This window comes from Centruroides sculpturatus, unplaced genomic scaffold (assembly GCF_000671375.1).
Source record: "Centruroides sculpturatus isolate CEXI.00-Female unplaced genomic scaffold, Cexi_2.0 scaffold223, whole genome shotgun sequence".
NCBI lineage: Eukaryota > Metazoa > Arthropoda > Arachnida > Scorpiones > Buthidae > Centruroides > Centruroides sculpturatus.
The window spans coordinates 230,982-250,996 of NW_019384416.1; the positions used below are offsets into that span (position 1 = coordinate 230,982).

Here is a 20,015-nt window from a genome sequence, read left to right on the forward strand (position 1 = left end):
GTATTATATGTATACATTTATAGATTTTTTTTAAACTGTTTTTTAAAATTATTTTAGGTAAAAATTTTAAATTGTAGATTGTAATTAATATCAATTTCTCTGTGAATTTGTTCTACAACAGGTTAGTTTTGAGAAATTTTCGTTTGTAATGGAATATTAGACTTTTTGGGTTATTTCAATTGTATGTAAACATAATATTTTTTGTTGTAGAAATCTATATATTTTTATGTATGGCTGATGAGGGTTTTGTGTACAGAAATGCATTCTGTTGATAGAAGTGTCATTTCAATGTTACCAGTAGTAGCATGATAAGTTTTTGTTATCTCTACTATAGTATTTTAGATATTAGTTTCAACAATTTTTGAGACAAGAAGCTCTTTTATAATACAATGATAAATAATGTTTATTCATATAACTACTGTTATAAATTAAATATTCTGAAAAACAATCAATTACCTTCCAAAATAACTTTCTTCTTTCACCAACCACTGAATCCACTTTTTGCTTCGGTTTTCATGTTCAACAGTATTAAGAAGAGATGGACAAGCCATCAACATGCAGAGTCCTAAAGATACAAATCTTATTCCTGCTGGACTAGGAGGAGGATGTGATGTCAACAATTCCAATAATAAATTGATTTCGTCTTCATTAAACCTTTTGAAAAACAATCACATTTTAATAAAAAACTTAAATTATTGATTATAAAGTAATCAAGATTTGTACTATTGATACAACTATTGTTACTAAAACAACTTAATTCTATTTAAGATTTGTTCATTATCAAATCTCAAGTAGATTCTAACTAAAAAATTATCAAATTAAAGATTTGTGGCCTTTAAGTAATACCAGTTTAATCTAAATGATAAAGACTGAAAAAAGCTAGAGTATCACTGAATTATTTAAAATAAAAAAATTATATAACATTAATTTATTTAATATAACATCTGNATTATTAAAATAAAAGAAGGAATTAATCTTAAAACTTTTTATTGAAAAAATGTAATTATAAGGCATCTAAATAATTAAAAATAGATCACACCATCTCAGTGTTGTTCCACTTCACACGTGGCACATTTAATAATTATACGACTTTTTAAATCTTCTGAAACCATGTTGTCTTAATTTCTTTGATTCACTAACACAAGGTGTGTTTCTATTTCAACACTTGGTGGTATTCCATCTTTATTTAGTTGATCAATTAAATAAAGATGGAATACCGCCAAGTATTGAAATAGAAACACACCTTGTGTTAGTGAATCAAAAAAAAAAATTATATGACTGTTTCTTGAAGACATTTTTACACATTCTTGACAGATGAATTTTGTTTTACTATTCTTGTCATCTATAAAAAAGTCATTGTCTAATTAGCCAATTATTTGGACTCACTGTCCTGATTATCTTCTACAATCTCCCCAATCAGTCTCTTCTGGCTCTTCTCTTTTTCCTATCAATATCCTGACAACACATTCTAAAGCATCATTCAATTCTTTCTGGATCAAAGCTATAAGAGTGTGAAACATCACAAAAATCTAGACATCCTGAAAGCTGGTATATTTTCAAACTAATATAAGTCTAAAAATTTATTGAAACCTATGATGTTGTTAAACTAAAGATATATATGCAATAGATATGCAAAAAGTAAGCAACTGTTTCAAATAAATTTAAAAAATACATAAAGTAAGCCTAAGTTATATTTACATTGCAAGGCATGTAGTGGCAATACACTGCAAATACCATATCACCCTAATTCAAAACAAACAAAACACCTGTACCAGCATATATAAGCTGATTCAAGTGTTTTTGTCTGTGTTTTGAATATTCTGGTTTCAGATCATTAATTATTATAGTGCACATAATGCAAATTTCTTATCAATTACACAGAAGTCACCACATAAAATTTAACCTTTAAAGCCTCCCTCTCAAATATATATTCATGCATTAATTTTATTTACCACTTTTACATTGTGTTGATATTTTATAAGAATTTCAGTGTAATTTTTACGTTATTGTTCATAGACATTAAATCACATTCAACCAATATATTAATTTCCTTTTTTAAATCTTGAATGTATTGAAACAGAATCGTTCTATTTGTTTAGATTGACAACTGAACCAGATTCATCAATTTAGATCAAAAATATTTTTGTTTTACCAAATTTATTGCTGGAGATTACAAAGTATTTTTATTCAATTGTTGTGATATCAGAACAGGTTATTGGTCCTGATGAATGTACCCTCTGCATTTTCACCACAAACCGTATTGAAAACTATTCCATGCCACTTAAATTAATCCAGACTCCTACTGTTTGCTTTGAATCCAGTAAGTTCAAACTGTTGTCTGAACTGTTCTGCTTTTTCTCTATTTTTAGTTCTCTCTTGTTTACCATTTCTAAGTATTATGAAATGAAAAAGGTCAATACACTGATTAGCTGATCACTTTCAACAAGAAAAATGTCAACATACAATTCAATTATAGTGAAATTTTTACAGTATGGATATTTCGTTTCAAATAAGGAGATACATGTAGACAAACCCATAAATCTGAATGACCAAATCTCAATAGGTTATCAAACTACAGATGTTTGTTATACAGTGGTACCTCAGGTTACGAACGCCCCAGCATACGAAATTTTCAGGATACGACATGAAATTCGAACATAGTTTTGCTCCACGATACGAACAAAAACTCACCATATGACGTTACATTAGTTCGCATTTTTTATTTGTTTTTCTTACTACAGTTATTTTTTTAATGTATTACTTGGCTTTAATTTGAGTATGTTTTTCGCGTTGGGACGAATTATTTGGTTTTACATGTAATCGTATGGGAAAAGATGATTCACCTTACAACATTTTCATGATACGATCTCAGTTTCGGAACGGATTAATTTTGTATCCTGAGGTACTGTACCACTGTATTTTAAAATTTTCAAAATTTAGAAATAATAATTTTAAAGTACCAAGATTTGATTGGTTAATTTGCATTTAAGAATAACTACTTGTTAATGTAGCCTGGATTGGTCAATTTCACAGACTTATCATTATGTACAAAACATTGTTAAAATTTTGAATTCTATGTCATGCAATCAGAGGTGTAATTACATACAATAATAATCTTTGACTTTATATCATCGTCATAATCTATTCCCTTGAAAACACAAATAAAAATCACATAAAATTAAACATGAATAAAGTCTCTAGATCTTAAATTTCAAGTTAACAAAGTTTGACTTATCAAAAGTACTACCATATATTCCATGTTACAATGTGTATTTTAAATATGTATTCTATATCATGTTTAAATAAATTTCAGAGATTACATCAGATAAAATGATACAGAAAAATTACATAGCTATTTACACAATCATCTTTTAATAAAAAATTATAGAACTTGGAATGCATTTAAACATGCATTATAAAAGAATAATTAATAAAATTATAAGGTAAGATCACACCATCTCAGTGTTGTTCCACTTCACACGTGGCACATTTAATAATTATACGACTTTTTAAATCTTCTGAAACCATGTTGTCTTAATTTCTTTNTCATCATAATAAAAATTTCTTCTTTAATATACTTTTCTGTTTGTCAAAATGAAAATGATATAAAAAATATAAAAACTTGATACATACTTTAATCCAGCTATTCCTCGTAAAGCACAATATAACCTTAATAAAGCACTAGCTTGAACTACTTTGCAATCAGGTAAATTATGCTGATCGATGCTAAACAATACAAGATTTTGTAGTCGCTGCAATAATTCTTCACGTAACTGATGCAATGTTGAGCTTCCTTCTTCAGTTCTCTAATTATAAAATTCAGGAGTGATTCAATAAAATTAATATTTCCAATTATGTTTATAGTTAAAACTTTAAAACAATGTATAATACATTTTCCATTCCAGATGTAACTTTATCAACTTCTTAATTAAGCTAATAAAATTTGTTTTCAATCTTTTGAATTTATCAATTGAATATAAACAAGTTAATCTAAAACAGATATTTTTGACATTTAATGAATCATTTATATTTGAAATTAAACCATGAATTACATAAATATTGATAATTATTTTTAAAATATATTAAACTATAGTTTTTATGCATTCTGTTTAAATATATAGGTTTGTCACATCATATGGTACTGACAGCTATTCAGAAATTATTGGCAAAGAAGCTTTTAACTTTCAAGATGTAAATATTGAAATCAGAATTTAGAGAAGAGTGTAGTATTAGTTATTAATTTTCACTCTTTCACACTGCATCTAAAATATAAAAAACAATATTAACTTAATAGAAATCTGATTACTTAATATTTTATCATGTTTTGCCTTTTTATTATTTTTAATCTAGTTGTGAACTGCCTACAGAATAATGTCTACAGTTCATCAAGAATAATGTTTTAAAATCAGATATAGTAGTCCCTCAATTTAACAGACTAATTGGTAGGTGTCTACTATTGACCTATTATAATGTATTTTTATGTGCACAACTGCTGTAAAATTCAATTTCTGCAAAATAAAAAGTATGATGGCAAAAAGATTGCTTAACATTAACTAAATGGGAATAAATAACAATGATATTTTTGGCAAAAATATTACAGAACTCTATTTCTAACACACACAGTTTGTCTGTAACCAAAACATTATCATAAAAATTAATACAGCAATTTGTATTTTATATTAAATGTAAGAAAACACAAAAATATCAAAGTGATACTTTAATTTTATATAATTCCTAATTTAATTAAGGCAGCGTCATATTCAGATTTAAGGGAACTTTAGTAATAAGATATGAAATAAAGCAGTAATTCTTGTTTTTTCTATTTTTGTACAAATGCAATGTTAAATTAAATAAATAAATTTTATATGTTCCCATATTTCGAAACCATGTTGTATCTTTATATTTGTTTAAAAAACTGCAATGTAGCACAGTAATCAACACATGGCATAACTCATTCATTTATTCAAGCTTTTGTTGATCTGTTTAAAAACTGCAATGTAGCACAGTAATCAACACATGGCATAACTCATTCATTTATTCCAGCTTTTTGTTGAGACGTGTTTCTACACACGTTTCGGGCTCCGTTTTTGCCCCTCCTCTTATTTTTGTTGTTTTTTAATTCATATGTCGGGTTATAATATGTATATAATTAGTTTTTATATGTTTTAGTTGACTGAGGAGGGGCAAAAATGGAAACTCATTAGAGGTCCTCCCAGATACTTAAGAAAACCTAAGTAAATGAGTATGTAAGGATAAATTTGGAATATCGTCTAATACTCAGGTTCAACTAAAAACTGAGTTCTTCTGGGGTATTTTTATATGAAAAATTTTTCAGAGGAAGGTATAGTGATACAAACAACCGTGAAAAAATAGAGCAACTAAAATCTGCGAAGTGTGGCAAATTTGTTTAGGTAAGAACTGTTTACCTTTATGTTATAATAGTAAACTATTAATAGAAAGAAAGCTTAATATTAATTGTACATAAAATAGTATTAATATTCCAACACTAACGAATAAGATACAAAGAGGATAAAGACAGAAGAAATATAAGGAACATACGGAAAAAGAAGAACTCTGCCACATGTCCATTGTAATCCTTTGTGACACTTCAAGAACTCTACTGTGACTAAGTATGTAAGAAAAAATCCTGTATATTGTTAATACCTACATGTTGAGTACACTAATTGTGTTGTTTTTATGGTCTTTAAAGTATAGTAGAATTTAGATAAGACAGTCTGTGTCTGAAACGTGAAAAAGTGAGATTGGGTCTTCAAACTGATATCTGAAATAATCAAGTATATAGAGTATGATTCCTGTTCAAGGAAAAAATACATACAGAGAAGGAATTTATTTAAAAAATGGTATGTTAGGTCTTACTTGTATATACCAACGAAATATATTTTTATTTTTGTTGTTTTTTAATTCATATGTCGGGTTATAATATGTATATAATTAGTTTTTATATGTTTTAGTTGACTGAGGAGGGGCAAAAACGGAGCCCGAAACGTGTGTAGAAACGCGTCTCAACAAAAAGCTGGAATAAATGAATGAGTTATGCCATGTGTTGATTAATGTGCTACATTGCAGTTTTTTAAACAAAATTTTATATGTCTAAACAATCATACATTAAGCTAAAAAGCAGTTATTCATAAAATATTTTATGTATGATATTAGTGTTTCTGTAAATTCTGATAGCTAGATTCTCACAAAACTCTTGTATTCATATTCAATGAATAAATAAATTTTAATTAAGGTAATAACAAATCAAAAATCAAATATATGCAGAATATTTTTAAAACTATTTCTATAACCAAACAAAAGATATATTTTATAAATATCAATTATAATTACGGGGTATTAATTGATTATATTGAATATTTTAAATTTCATAACTTAAAATACTACTTACCTTCTGACAATTTCGAACATACTGAGCAAACCAGGACCTGACTTTATCATCACTTCCAAGCAGAAGTCCACTAATAAATGCAACTAAATCACCCACAATTGTATTAAAATCTGTTGTATCACCATGTTCGTGACGACAATGGTCTAATGTTAACTGGACAGCCAAGCCTGGCATGCAACACATTTCGACCTATTTTTAATTATAACAAATTAAAACTTGTTAAAATTCTTATAAAACAAAATAAACAAAGAAAAATGGCTTTAATAGTTAATAAATAATTAAATATAAAAACTTTTCTAATGAATTTTCTTAATTTTAATAGACATATAAAAAACATACTGTTTTTGCACGAATTGTTAATGCCTGTGACATGTTCATCTGACACAGCATACGTAAAGTCTGCATTCTTATTCTTCCACCAACAGTTTCTTCATCTTGTTTCTCTCCATTTGAAATTAAACCGAAACAAACTGAAAAAAATTATATTATGAGTATAAAACAATTTATTAAAAAATCTGAATTTTGATATAAATATACTGTTGATTCTCAATTTTATGGAACCTGACATAATTAATTTTGGAACCAACAGACTAAATATCTGTCAGAGTGGAAATATAATATTTGAGAATATAAGACTGTGACTGTTAATGTATGAATTGTTTCACAAACTAAAATTCTTCCTGGACTAATTTTTATGGTAAATTTTTAAAGTAACAAAAATGTATACCCGATGACTCAATTCACCAAGCTTATAATAATTTCAAATCTTATTTCTTTTAAATTCAACATCACACTTTATATTCCTCTTTAAAATGAGATTCATTTTCCTCAACTGGCATGTCCTTTTCTTTTGAGACTGTTAAGAAAGCTATTACAGACTTCTTCAACTCTTGAGGCATCCCTGACCACATCTCTGCTATTTTTTATTCTAGTGTCTCCCCAATTGTTGCTGCTGATTTATCCCTTCTTTTCTCTGAAATAATTAGAATGACAATTATCCCAGATCAAATTTTCACACTTCTTAAAAAGATGTTTAATATTTCAGAGCTTAACAAAATTTACCTTCTATTTAATAAACTTTCCAATTTGCTTTTCACCAATTCTAGAGAAGTTGCCAGGACCAGACTAGAAGCTCCATTCTTTATCTCATTGTATTGAATCTTCTTCTTCTTGGTGCCATATCAGATTCCTGACGTTGGCGACACCTGGCGTAGGTTTGTAATCCTCCAAGGTGTATACTAGGGAAAGTTACTACCCAGAGTGGTTTCCCGTTGCCTTCTCTGGGGCGCGATGTTACGCGAGGGGAACTAATGCCTTCCGGGAGGACTTTTATGGGGAACTGGCCTCCTATTTAGTCGTTATTGGCAAGGAGAAAACCCGGAAAACTCCAAGCAGCCAGCCTGTCCGATCGCGGCGCGAACCCACGACCGAACTCCCAGTGTTTAGGGTACGAAGACCACTCGGCCACTGGTGGGCTGTATTGAATATTTCAAGACTTTTTATAAATTTTTTTTATGGATTATTGCCACCTGATAAATTAGATTTAAGAATTCCTACATGTATAACTAGAAATGACAAGTACAGTAATTTATTATGATCTGTTCTTTACAGAAGTTTTACTGATCTTTAGTACCTTTATACTGTTAAATTTACTATTACAAAAAATGAGCTCAAAAGATTTCATGACAGCACAGTATACAACAATGTACAGTCTTTAATAATTTACCAACTACAGTAATATAATGCATGGTATCACAAAGATGTCTGGATATCAAAAACATTCAATTATAAATTTGTTATAATTATTTCTTAATTATAGTTTTTCTATTGTCAAAAAATTTTTAATTACTGTACAATTTTCAAAAAAAACTTTGTCTAAGTTATGCAAAGTCCGAGTTAGCAGGGTTTACTGTATTTTAACACAAAGAAACTCACATAAGATGCTGAAAGTAATATCCATCTGCATCTGTGAACATTTTTGTACATGTAATCATATTCAAACTGACATTGCATAAAATACTTGTCAACAGCCTCAATGCTTCAGTAAATGCCTTTTTAAATATCTTCTATAAAATTTGCCTCATTAACATTTCATAAAATTTTCCTGTAAAATTTACATCACTAACATTTCGTCATCTAAGTTAGACACCTGTAGAAAAATTCTACAGGTGTCTGAGTAATAAATGTGAAATGCTTTTTTGATTAAAAACAAAACTTATGAATAGTATTATTCATCACAAAAGTTGGTACCATTTCTGTATTTAAGCATTTCAAACTGCTTATTTAACAAAACCTAATTCTTTATTTTTCTTTCAAAAAACATTTTATACTTCTATCAAGTCATCCTCAGTTTCAACTAATGACTTTTAAAGAACTTCTCAGAAAAGACCAAACTGTATCATTACTATCATTCTATATACGGTTTTAAAATAACATTCTTTAGCATTTAAATTCACCATTTTACAAACTAGATTGCTCTTAAATTTTATAATATGTAATTTTAAAATTAATAAACACATTAAATACTAACATTGCAACTTTTTATAATTTAATTGTGATATAAACATAAGCCCTTTCTGAAATATTGCTTTTATAACTTATATCTTACAATCAATATACTACCCTTATTCTAATTCCTTTTGTATTCTTTTATCTAGTTTTTCTAGATTTATTTCATTTAACAGCATTTTCCAACTGTTTAGGAGCTCTACTGTGTCATTTTAGCCAAAAATTAAAAAATAATAATAATAATAAAGAATTTAATTTTCTTAAATAAGCAGTTTGAAGTGATTAAATGTAACATATAGTCTTTTCAAAGTGGTCCACAAAGTTTCAAGTCTATAATTTGATGTTAATTATATTAAACTGTTTGGGAGTAAGCACAAAATTGTTATGTAGAACATATCACACAGGAACACTTTTTGATAAAAAATGTAGAATTTATTTTGTACAACAGAAATGCATTTCAGGCTATTTGACACTCTTCAGTCCTTACTGTACAATTTGATAAAAGTAAACTTTCTTTAGCAAGTTTTAACTTTTGTTTTACAGTTTTACCACTGTTATTTTAAAATATTTAGTTACTCCAACAGTCAGTATTAAAAATTATTTCTGTTTTATCATAAGTTCTATGTACCAATTTTCTGCTTACTCCCAAAGAACAATAAAGAGAACAAGAAGCAATCAAATACTATATTAAACTGTTTCATGTGTATAGTACCTTCTCTAAAACAATCAGGAGAATTTGCAACCAATCGGCATAGTAATCCTGGTCCATTCTTCACACGTATTAAAGCTTCAGCAATATCAGTAATTTGTAAAAGTCCTGGTAATTCTAAAGAACAAATAAGCATTTGTTGTACAAATTGATATTATTTAAATTTATAAATTTCATTGGATGTAATTAAATTATGCAAAATTTTTGAAACTTTTAAATTCGCATACTGCTTATAATCAGGCTATAAGTCTACTAAAAAAAATACAATTATAATTATTAATTTAATTACAAGATGGTGCCGAATGTCTATCTCTCGTAGCAAATTACCTAGTATTAATTATTAAATTTAGCAGAGTTATAGCCCAATTATTTAGACAATCATTTGGTGATGTAATTTATATTTTAGTGATTCAACGGTCTTCGTTTATGTAAGAATATGTTGAATAACAACATAAGGGCAAGAAACACAGTTATTAAAAATTACAGCTATCTTACTATGCAAACAATAACTGAAGCATGCAACAACATAACATAGTAAATGTCGTTTTTCTCTATATACACTTTATTGAAGAATTGAATTCTAAATGCAATGTTTTCTGCTACAAAAGATATTATGGCAATATTGGCACTGTATCTGTATTTTAAAGTTGAATTTATGTAAAGCCGTGATGTTTAAAGCACCAAAGGGCAAGTCGATGACTTTGGTACTTAAAACATTACAGTTTATATTTACATCATTTTCATATTCTAAAGAATTTGTACCTTGTGAGTTTTTACCATTTTGTTGTAAAATTGAAATGAATCATTCACTAGAAAAAGTGTTTTCTACCTCTCCTGAAAACTTTGTTTTTTGGCATTTACAACATTATGGCATTGCACGCTTCAATTATGTTTTCAGATAAATTTGGCAATAAAAGACAAAAAACATCTAAAATTCATGTCCTACTCACTGATCTTATAATAAAAGAAAGATATATCCAATTCAAACTACTTTCTTTGGAGCAATAACTTTTTAGAAAACTTGAGTGATTTTGATTATATGACCATTGTTAGAATTAAGAAATTCTTCTCCAGTTGAGTATTGACAATATGCACACAGATCAAAAGTATTTAAGTTTTCTAAAAATTTATTGTTTTGAGAAAAACAATTTGAATTAACTTACATTTGAGTGTTTCTTTAATAAATATGCTAAAAGACTTATAATCAATACATGAATGATACTAGAATATATCTCGTTAAAAAAACACAAAATAATACCAAACTAGATTTAAAGTCAGAAGTTAAAAAATTAAAATTTTTGATATTGTATCAAATAAAGATTGTCTGAAAATTTCTTTGGATTTTGCCCTTCAGTAAGCATGTCTTTTAGAGTTTTGTGAGAAAGATCTTTGCAACTATTACACCAAATCCATAATATTGCTTTATATCCTCCAATAGTTTATTATTTTTTTTATTATTATTAAAATAAAAGAAGGAATTAATCTTAAAACTTTTTATTGAAAAAATGTAATTATAAGGCATCTAAATAATTAAAAATAGATCACACCATCTCAGTGTTGTTCCACTTCACACGTGGCACATTTAATAATTATACGACTTTTTAAATCTTCTGAAACCATGTTGTCTTAATTTCTTTGATTCACTAACACAAGGTGTGTTTCTATTTCAACACTTGGTGGTATTCCATCTTTATTTAGTTGATCAATTAAATAAAGATGGAATACCGCCAAGTATTGAAATAGAAACACACCTTGTGTTAGTGAATCAAAAAAAAAAATTATATGACTGTTTCTTGAAGACATTTTTACACATTCTTGACAGATGAATTTTGTTTTACTATTCTTGTCATCTATAAAAAAGTCATTGTCTAATTAGCCAATTATTTGGACTCACTGTCCTGATTATCTTCTACAATCTCCCCAATCAGTCTCTTCTGGCTCTTCTCTTTTTCCTATCAATATCCTGACAACACATTCTAAAGCATCATTCAATTCTTTCTGGATCAAAGCTATAAGAGTGTGAAACATCACAAAAATCTAGACATCCTGAAAGCTGGTATATTTTCAAACTAATATAAGTCTAAAAATTTATTGAAACCTATGATGTTGTTAAACTAAAGATATATATGCAATAGATATGCAAAAAGTAAGCAACTGTTTCAAATAAATTTAAAAAATACATAAAGTAAGCCTAAGTTATATTTACATTGCAAGGCATGTAGTGGCAATACACTGCAAATACCATATCACCCTAATTCAAAACAAACAAAACACCTGTACCAGCATATATAAGCTGATTCAAGTGTTTTTGTCTGTGTTTTGAATATTCTGGTTTCAGATCATTAATTATTATAGTGCACATAATGCAAATTTCTTATCAATTACACAGAAGTCACCACATAAAATTTAACCTTTAAAGCCTCCCTCTCAAATATATATTCATGCATTAATTTTATTTACCACTTTTACATTGTGTTGATATTTTATAAGAATTTCAGTGTAATTTTTACGTTATTGTTCATAGACATTAAATCACATTCAACCAATATATTAATTTCCTTTTTTAAATCTTGAATGTATTGAAACAGAATCGTTCTATTTGTTTAGATTGACAACTGAACCAGATTCATCAATTTAGATCAAAAATATTTTTGTTTTACCAAATTTATTGCTGGAGATTACAAAGTATTTTTATTCAATTGTTGTGATATCAGAACAGGTTATTGGTCCTGATGAATGTACCCTCTGCATTTTCACCACAAACCGTATTGAAAACTATTCCATGCCACTTAAATTAATCCAGACTCCTACTGTTTGCTTTGAATCCAGTAAGTTCAAACTGTTGTCTGAACTGTTCTGCTTTTTCTCTATTTTTAGTTCTCTCTTGTTTACCATTTCTAAGTATTATGAAATGAAAAAGGTCAATACACTGATTAGCTGATCACTTTCAACAAGAAAAATGTCAACATACAATTCAATTATAGTGAAATTTTTACAGTATGGATATTTCGTTTCAAATAAGGAGATACATGTAGACAAACCCATAAATCTGAATGACCAAATCTCAATAGGTTATCAAACTACAGATGTTTGTTATACAGTGGTACCTCAGGTTACGAACGCCCCAGCATACGAAATTTTCAGGATACGACATGAAATTCGAACATAGTTTTGCTCCACGATACGAACAAAAACTCACCATATGACGTTACATTAGTTCGCATTTTTTATTTGTTTTTCTTACTACAGTTATTTTTTTAATGTATTACTTGGCTTTAATTTGAGTATGTTTTTCGCGTTGGGACGAATTATTTGGTTTTACATGTAATCGTATGGGAAAAGATGATTCACCTTACAACATTTTCATGATACGATCTCAGTTTCGGAACGGATTAATTTTGTATCCTGAGGTACTGTACCACTGTATTTTAAAATTTTCAAAATTTAGAAATAATAATTTTAAAGTACCAAGATTTGATTGGTTAATTTGCATTTAAGAATAACTACTTGTTAATGTAGCCTGGATTGGTCAATTTCACAGACTTATCATTATGTACAAAACATTGTTAAAATTTTGAATTCTATGTCATGCAATCAGAGGTGTAATTACATACAATAATAATCTTTGACTTTATATCATCGTCATAATCTATTCCCTTGAAAACACAAATAAAAATCACATAAAATTAAACATGAATAAAGTCTCTAGATCTTAAATTTCAAGTTAACAAAGTTTGACTTATCAAAAGTACTACCATATATTCCATGTTACAATGTGTATTTTAAATATGTATTCTATATCATGTTTAAATAAATTTCAGAGATTACATCAGATAAAATGATACAGAAAAATTACATAGCTATTTACACAATCATCTTTTAATAAAAAATTATAGAACTTGGAATGCATTTAAACATGCATTATAAAAGAATAATTAATAAAATTATAAGGTAATATAGATATGAATAAAAGATAACAACCTATTAATTATCTTTACTGTAATCATCTAATCTAATTTCAAAAATTAAAAGTTCATTCAGTGAGTTTATTAATAAAATTTATTTTTAATTAATATCCATATTGAAACATTTTGAATTTTAATTTAATTATAAAACCAATAATAATTCAAACTTACGTGATAGAATGTAATATGGTATTTAATTTTAAAAAATAAATAAAAAAAAACAGGTAGAAATATAAAAATCCTTTCACAAATTTAAAATGTATTAAAAAATCTCATCAAAATTCAAGAAAAGTCAAAAGTCTAAAGTCTACATATCATTATAAATCCTAAAATACTGAAAATAATGTTAAAAATTTACAAGTTTATAGTATGATTGCTTAATAAAGTTATTATATAAAAAACACGGAAATATGAAATATGTTTATAATTTTTTAATTTAAATTTAAAAAAATTGACTAAATACATGTAAAACTAAAATATTTTGAATAAACTAAGATTTTATGATATGCTTTTAAGTTAATCATAAAATCAGGATCATTAGTCAATGACGAAAATTTGTACCTTTGCATCTTTTTTTGTATTAAATATCAAATTATACTCAAAGTAACGTGCATTAGATAGCATTTCTGCATTTTTTAAAATGTATTAGGTGATTGTACTTTTACATTAAATAAGAACATGTAATAAAAATATACTATTTAAACAATACTAGATAGATATATAAAGCAAATAAAATGTTTTGACTCATCAAAATAACTATCTTTAAGTAGTGAATTAACAAAAAAATTCAGGTTAATAATCTTTGAAGTTAATGGTATTCATGATTAAAACTGATATGTTTCTCTGAATGTTATTCCAACATATATTTTTATACCTATGTGTGTCATATGTATTTTCTCAATGTTTCCATTGAGAAAAACATAAATCTTGTAGTAGAACATACCTTTTTTTAAGAGAATATTTTTAAAAAAATTCTACCATACATTATTTATATGCATTTATTACCTGCTTTAGCAATACAAAGAACATCAGATACTTCTTCAAGATATATATCTGTATCAAAAAGTTCTGATTGCCTTACATTAACTTCAACTCGCCCATCTTTAATCTATAACATATATTAAAATAAGCAATTAAAAATGTTTTAATATAACAAGAGTTTACAATACTTTACTAAAAAAAAATAATCTAAAACAATTTAAAGCAATTTTTTAAAATTATCTTTAATTACCTGTGACATAATAGCTAGTAATTCACTAAGAAGCAAACGTAATTTTCTAGCAGCATCACTTCTCTCAAATTCTAATGTCAATCCATTCTGTAGAGAAGATACTAAAATACTTTCTCCTAAATGGCCTCCAAGTTTCATTCTATAAAAATAAAATATCAACTCTACATTTAAAACAAAATTGATTTTATAATTTTTAAATTAATAATTAAAAATAAATCAGAAATTATATTGAGTGAGACACTTGAACAGAAACTTTATTTAGAAAAATCTAGTACTAATTAACAGATACAGTGTTACTTGTATCTGTTAATTAGTTCACAATAATTATTTTCTAAAATATAGATGATTGTATCTTAAGAATATCTGCATTCATCTAAATATTCAAATAATAATGTTTATAGAAAAGCCAGCATAAGTTTATTTAAAAGATTTTGTCATTATTAAATGAATTATGATGATGAACTAGCCACTATAGTAACTTACTGAATTACTTAATGCACTTTTAAAACAGGATTTCTAAGTACACTTTTGCATATTTAAAAATTTACACTCTTTATTAAAGGATTATTTTTATTTCTAAGATCAAGACCTAGTTGCATAAAAATTACAAGCTGTAGCTTGTAGCAAGTATTTGCAACTTGTTACCTATTGTACAGTACAACTGTGTAATATTTGATGTATGAACACAAATATTGCACTAACCTTTAAAACGTTTCCAGAAATTCATTATAATAAGAAGCAAATGTTTTTAGCCTCTTTCAATGGCCAGCATCAGGCTTTCAATGACAAGTTTTAAGCCAAACTTTTTAGAACACTTTTTAAAAGGAAAGAAAAACCAATCGATCATATTAATGAAAAGAAACAAATACACATCAAAGCTAGATCATATCGAAGACACAGAATGCTAACTTATTGATAATGACTATGTGAAACACTACAGAGAAGAATTATAATAATGACTAACACAAGCCTAGCAAGAATTCTAAACTTAAAACACACTGCTTTACAATCTCCAGACACCCCAAGGTTCTTTGTGTTCACAAAAATGCATAAACCAGGCCATCTTCTCTGCCCGATAATCAACAAAGCCTGATCACCCTCAATTCGCATAGAAAAAGTAGTACACAAGCTATTAAAAGACCATCTTAATGGGTAAAACTTTACCATCCAGAATTCTTTATAACTTATAGATAAATTTAAAAAAATTAAACTACAAGGAGGCAAATACATTACAGTTCTTGATTTTGTCTCAGTATTCCCATCGGTCAAACTGGAACTATGTTTTTGTGAGTTAGAAGATGCCTTTTTCAGGATTATACCATCTCCATAAGAATACCATCAACATATACTAGAACTAACTCACATCCTATGCTAGATGTCATTTTTTTAAATTAAATGGCAATTCCTACCTACAAAAAAAGGAGTACCAATGGGCAGCCCACTATCGGAGACTTATGTAAACTTGTAGTAAGATGCTCAAGGCTAAAATCATGCACGAGTTTCTTCCTAATATATATATATTATATAGACAATGTCTTTATAACATGCTAACAATTTTTAATGACAATCCATATGGGCTCATAATAAAATTGGATCAAGAGAGCAACAACAAAGCTCACTTCTTAGACATACAGATATTCCTGCAGGATAACGAGATGCATACTTATATATTCCACAAACTTCTGTACATCCCCATTTTTATTCATGTTGCATCATGTGATCCACCTCAATACAAGATGGCACTATTCAGATCAGTAGTAAAGAAAATTGGAATGCTTTCGGGACATTCCAATTTTCAACGCTGACTCAGCACTGATCTCAACATTCGTTAAAATTTGTTCCTTTTTTCAATGTTGAGGTAGCGCTGTTGTCAGCGCTGACTCAACACACTCAGCACTCAACAGATATGTTGACTGCTACCTTCCAATGAATTGTGGGTAATTGGTAAGACATTTGAATGGAATCCATCTTGCTGAGAATGGAATTATGGGAACTAAGCACTTCGTACTCGAGTTGGAACGTTGTTGATGACGTCAAATTGTTGACTTCAACACTCAACACTCGCGTTGAAAATTGGAATGTCTAGATTGTTCAAACATATCTGACACCAACAAAGAGCCAAAGTACATTATAGATGTAGCTATAAGACACAGCTTTAGCAAAACTCTAGTGCCTGCTTTGGCTAAATGTTATATAATGGACAGGCCAAACAACATATGCCATACAAACGATAGAAATCAGGCAACTCAAGAAGCAAACAGCAAGCAAATTGTAGTAGATTTCCATCCTAGATTGGTTGCTACATACAAATAGCTCTTTATACCAAGCACTCAGTGGCTTTCAAACATAGCCCTACAATATTCAGACTCCTCATGAACACAATAGATAATTACATTATTAACAGATCACCAGGAGTCTACTCTTAACCACTGTATGATGATGGTAGATTTAACAATAGCCTCGTATATATAGGATCTAGCAACAAGACCTGGATACAAAGATTGGCCAAACATATATATAAACATTTCAAAGAGCAAGACAACTATCACTCTAGCACAATATGCAATGGAGCCTGAAGTGTCAATACTATGGGAAGATATATAAACAATAAGGACACTGAAATTATTCTAACACATGGAAAGTGCTTGTAGACAATCTGATATAGGAAGATAGGTTTTAAGTCTACTACACTAAAATGGGAACCAATAAAAGTGCAAACAAATATATAAAGACAAGATACAAAAATAAAAGCAAACAGGTTAAGAATTTACAAAATATAAAACAATGTACTATGTGAATATACAAGACCTGTATCTTGATCTATTAAAGAGCCCAGTAATACTACTGATAACAAGTGACAGTCATCTAATTTCCAGACAAACAATTCAGAACTGGCAGGTATAAATGCAGCTCTAAATCAGGCAGTTGGCACCTATCAGTTTTATTTAAAGTCTGTATTAACTATACATGTATATACATGAGGGTTTATCACACCGGTGTATAATGTGTATAATGTATAATTAATACAGACATCATTAAGGGCTAAAAGCAATAGATTATTAGCAGTTCCTTTGACTATTTTACTCCTACAGGCATGGTCTACACCTCTATGTCATTCTAAGCTGTATTTGTACCAAATGGTGTTTGTTTATATGTTAAATAGCTCCATATTGAATTTACAAGACACAATTCCTAACTTTTAAAAGTATTATAACATTAAATATGTTAAATGTAGAAAAATGCATATCTACGAGGACAGGCTGAAAAGTAATGCACACATGCTTGTAGAGCACAAACGAAATGATTTTCAGAAGCGTGCTAGGTGGCATATAGAAGTAACATTCCCCCTCTATGTGCATGCACAGTTTGAGGTTGTTGCATTCATTCAGTATATTTTGAGAAGTGGAAATATGGAGACATGTTCTGGTGCTATGTCAACGCAAGTTAAACGATGTGCTGTTATTGAATTTTTAACTACTGAAAAAATTACGTTTAAAGGCTGTTTATGGTGACGATGCTGTTGATAGGTCTATTGTAAATTGATGGATAATAAAATTTCGTGGTTGCAAGTCTGGAAAAGCCATAATTGTGGAAGTCCAATCACTGCCACAGACAATTACTGTTGCACCTTGTTGCAATGTTTAATTCTTCTCAGTACATACAGACTCTAAAACATCTCTGATGTTGAGTTTGACATGTTAGAGGCAGCCTGGCACCAATAATCTTGCAACATGACAACGCTTGTCCACACATCTCGCGCGCAACTGGAGAGGCTCTGCGAAACCAGAAGTTTGAACTGATTCCACACCCTCCTTATTCCCCCAATCTTGTGCCTTGTGATTTTTATTTGTTTCCTCTACTTAAGAGAGACCTCAAGGGTAATCATTACACCTCGGATGATGAGGTGAAGGCAGCTGTCAAGTCCTGGATTCGAGAAAAGCCGGAAGAATTTTTCAGTGACGGAATGAAAAAACTTGTTACACATTGGGAGAAATGTGTTAGNTCTTTTCAAAGTGGTCCACAAAGTTTCAAGTCTATAATTTGATGTTAATTATATTAAACTGTTTGGGAGTAAGCACAAAATTGTTATGTAGAACATATCACACAGGAACACTTTTTGATAAAAAATGTAGAATTTATTTTGTACAACAGAAATGCATTTCAGGCTATTTGACACTCTTCAGTCCTTACTGTACAATTTGATAAAAGTAAACTTTCTTTAGCAAGTTTTAACTTTTGTTTTACAGTTTTACCACTGTTATTTTAAAATATTTAGTTACTCCAACAGTCAGTATTAAAAATTATTTCTGTTTTATCATAAGTTCTATGTACCAATTTTCTGCTTACTCCCAAAGAACAATAAAGAGAACAAGAAGCAATCAAATACTATATTAAACTGTTTCATGTGTATAGTACCTTCTCTAAAACAATCAGGAGAATTTGCAACCAATCGGCATAGTAATCCTGGTCCATTCTTCACACGTATTAAAGCTTCAGCAATATCAGTAATTTGTAAAAGTCCTGGTAATTCTAAAGAACAAATAAGCATTTGTTGTACAAATTGATATTATTTAAATTTATAAATTTCATTGGATGTAATTAAATTATGCAAAATTTTTGAAACTTTTAAATTAGCATACTGCTTATAATCAGGCTATAAGTCTACTAAAAAAAATACAATTATAATTATTAATTTAATTACAAGATGGTGCCGAATGTCTATCTCTCGTAGCAAATTACCTAGTATTAATTATTAAATTTAGCAGAGTTATAGCCCAATTATTTAGACAATCATTTGGTGATGTAATTTATATTTTAGTGATTCAACGGTCTTCGTTTATGTAAGAATATGTTGAATAACAACATAAGGGCAAGAAACACAGTTATTAAAAATTACAGCTATCTTACTATGCAAACAATAACTGAAGCATGCAACAACATAACATAGTAAATGTCGTTTTTCTCTATATACACTTTATTGAAGAATTGAATTCTAAATGCAATGTTTTCTGCTACAAAAGATATTATGGCAATATTGGCACTGTATCTGTATTTTAAAGTTGAATTTATGTAAAGCCGTGANTTTCATTGGATGTAATTAAATTATGCAAAATTTTTGAAACTTTTAAATTCGCATACTGCTTATAATCAGGCTATAAGTCTACTAAAAAAAATACAATTATAATTATTAAT

At 28.4% G+C, this 20,015-nt stretch overlaps 1 protein-coding gene across 2 annotated transcripts in view; it reads right to left on the reverse strand.

Annotated features, from left to right (window-relative positions):
* LOC111619194 (integrator complex subunit 2-like) overlaps positions 1–20,015 on the reverse strand; it is a 46,330-nt gene that overhangs the window by 20,329 nt on the left and 5,986 nt on the right. For both annotated transcript variants that reach the window (XM_023360883.1, XM_023360882.1), the window contains exons 2-8: positions 14,823–14,961; positions 14,597–14,699; positions 9,630–9,743; positions 6,749–6,879; positions 6,410–6,598; positions 3,634–3,806; positions 457–654 (exon numbers count right to left, since the gene is read on the reverse strand). In XM_023360883.1, the coding sequence (XP_023216651.1) occupies positions 457–654; positions 3,634–3,806; positions 6,410–6,598; positions 6,749–6,879; positions 9,630–9,743; positions 14,597–14,699; positions 14,823–14,961 (1,047 nt within the window). The remainder of the gene's footprint in view (positions 1–456; positions 655–3,633; positions 3,807–6,409; positions 6,599–6,748; positions 6,880–9,629; positions 9,744–14,596; positions 14,700–14,822; positions 14,962–20,015) is intronic.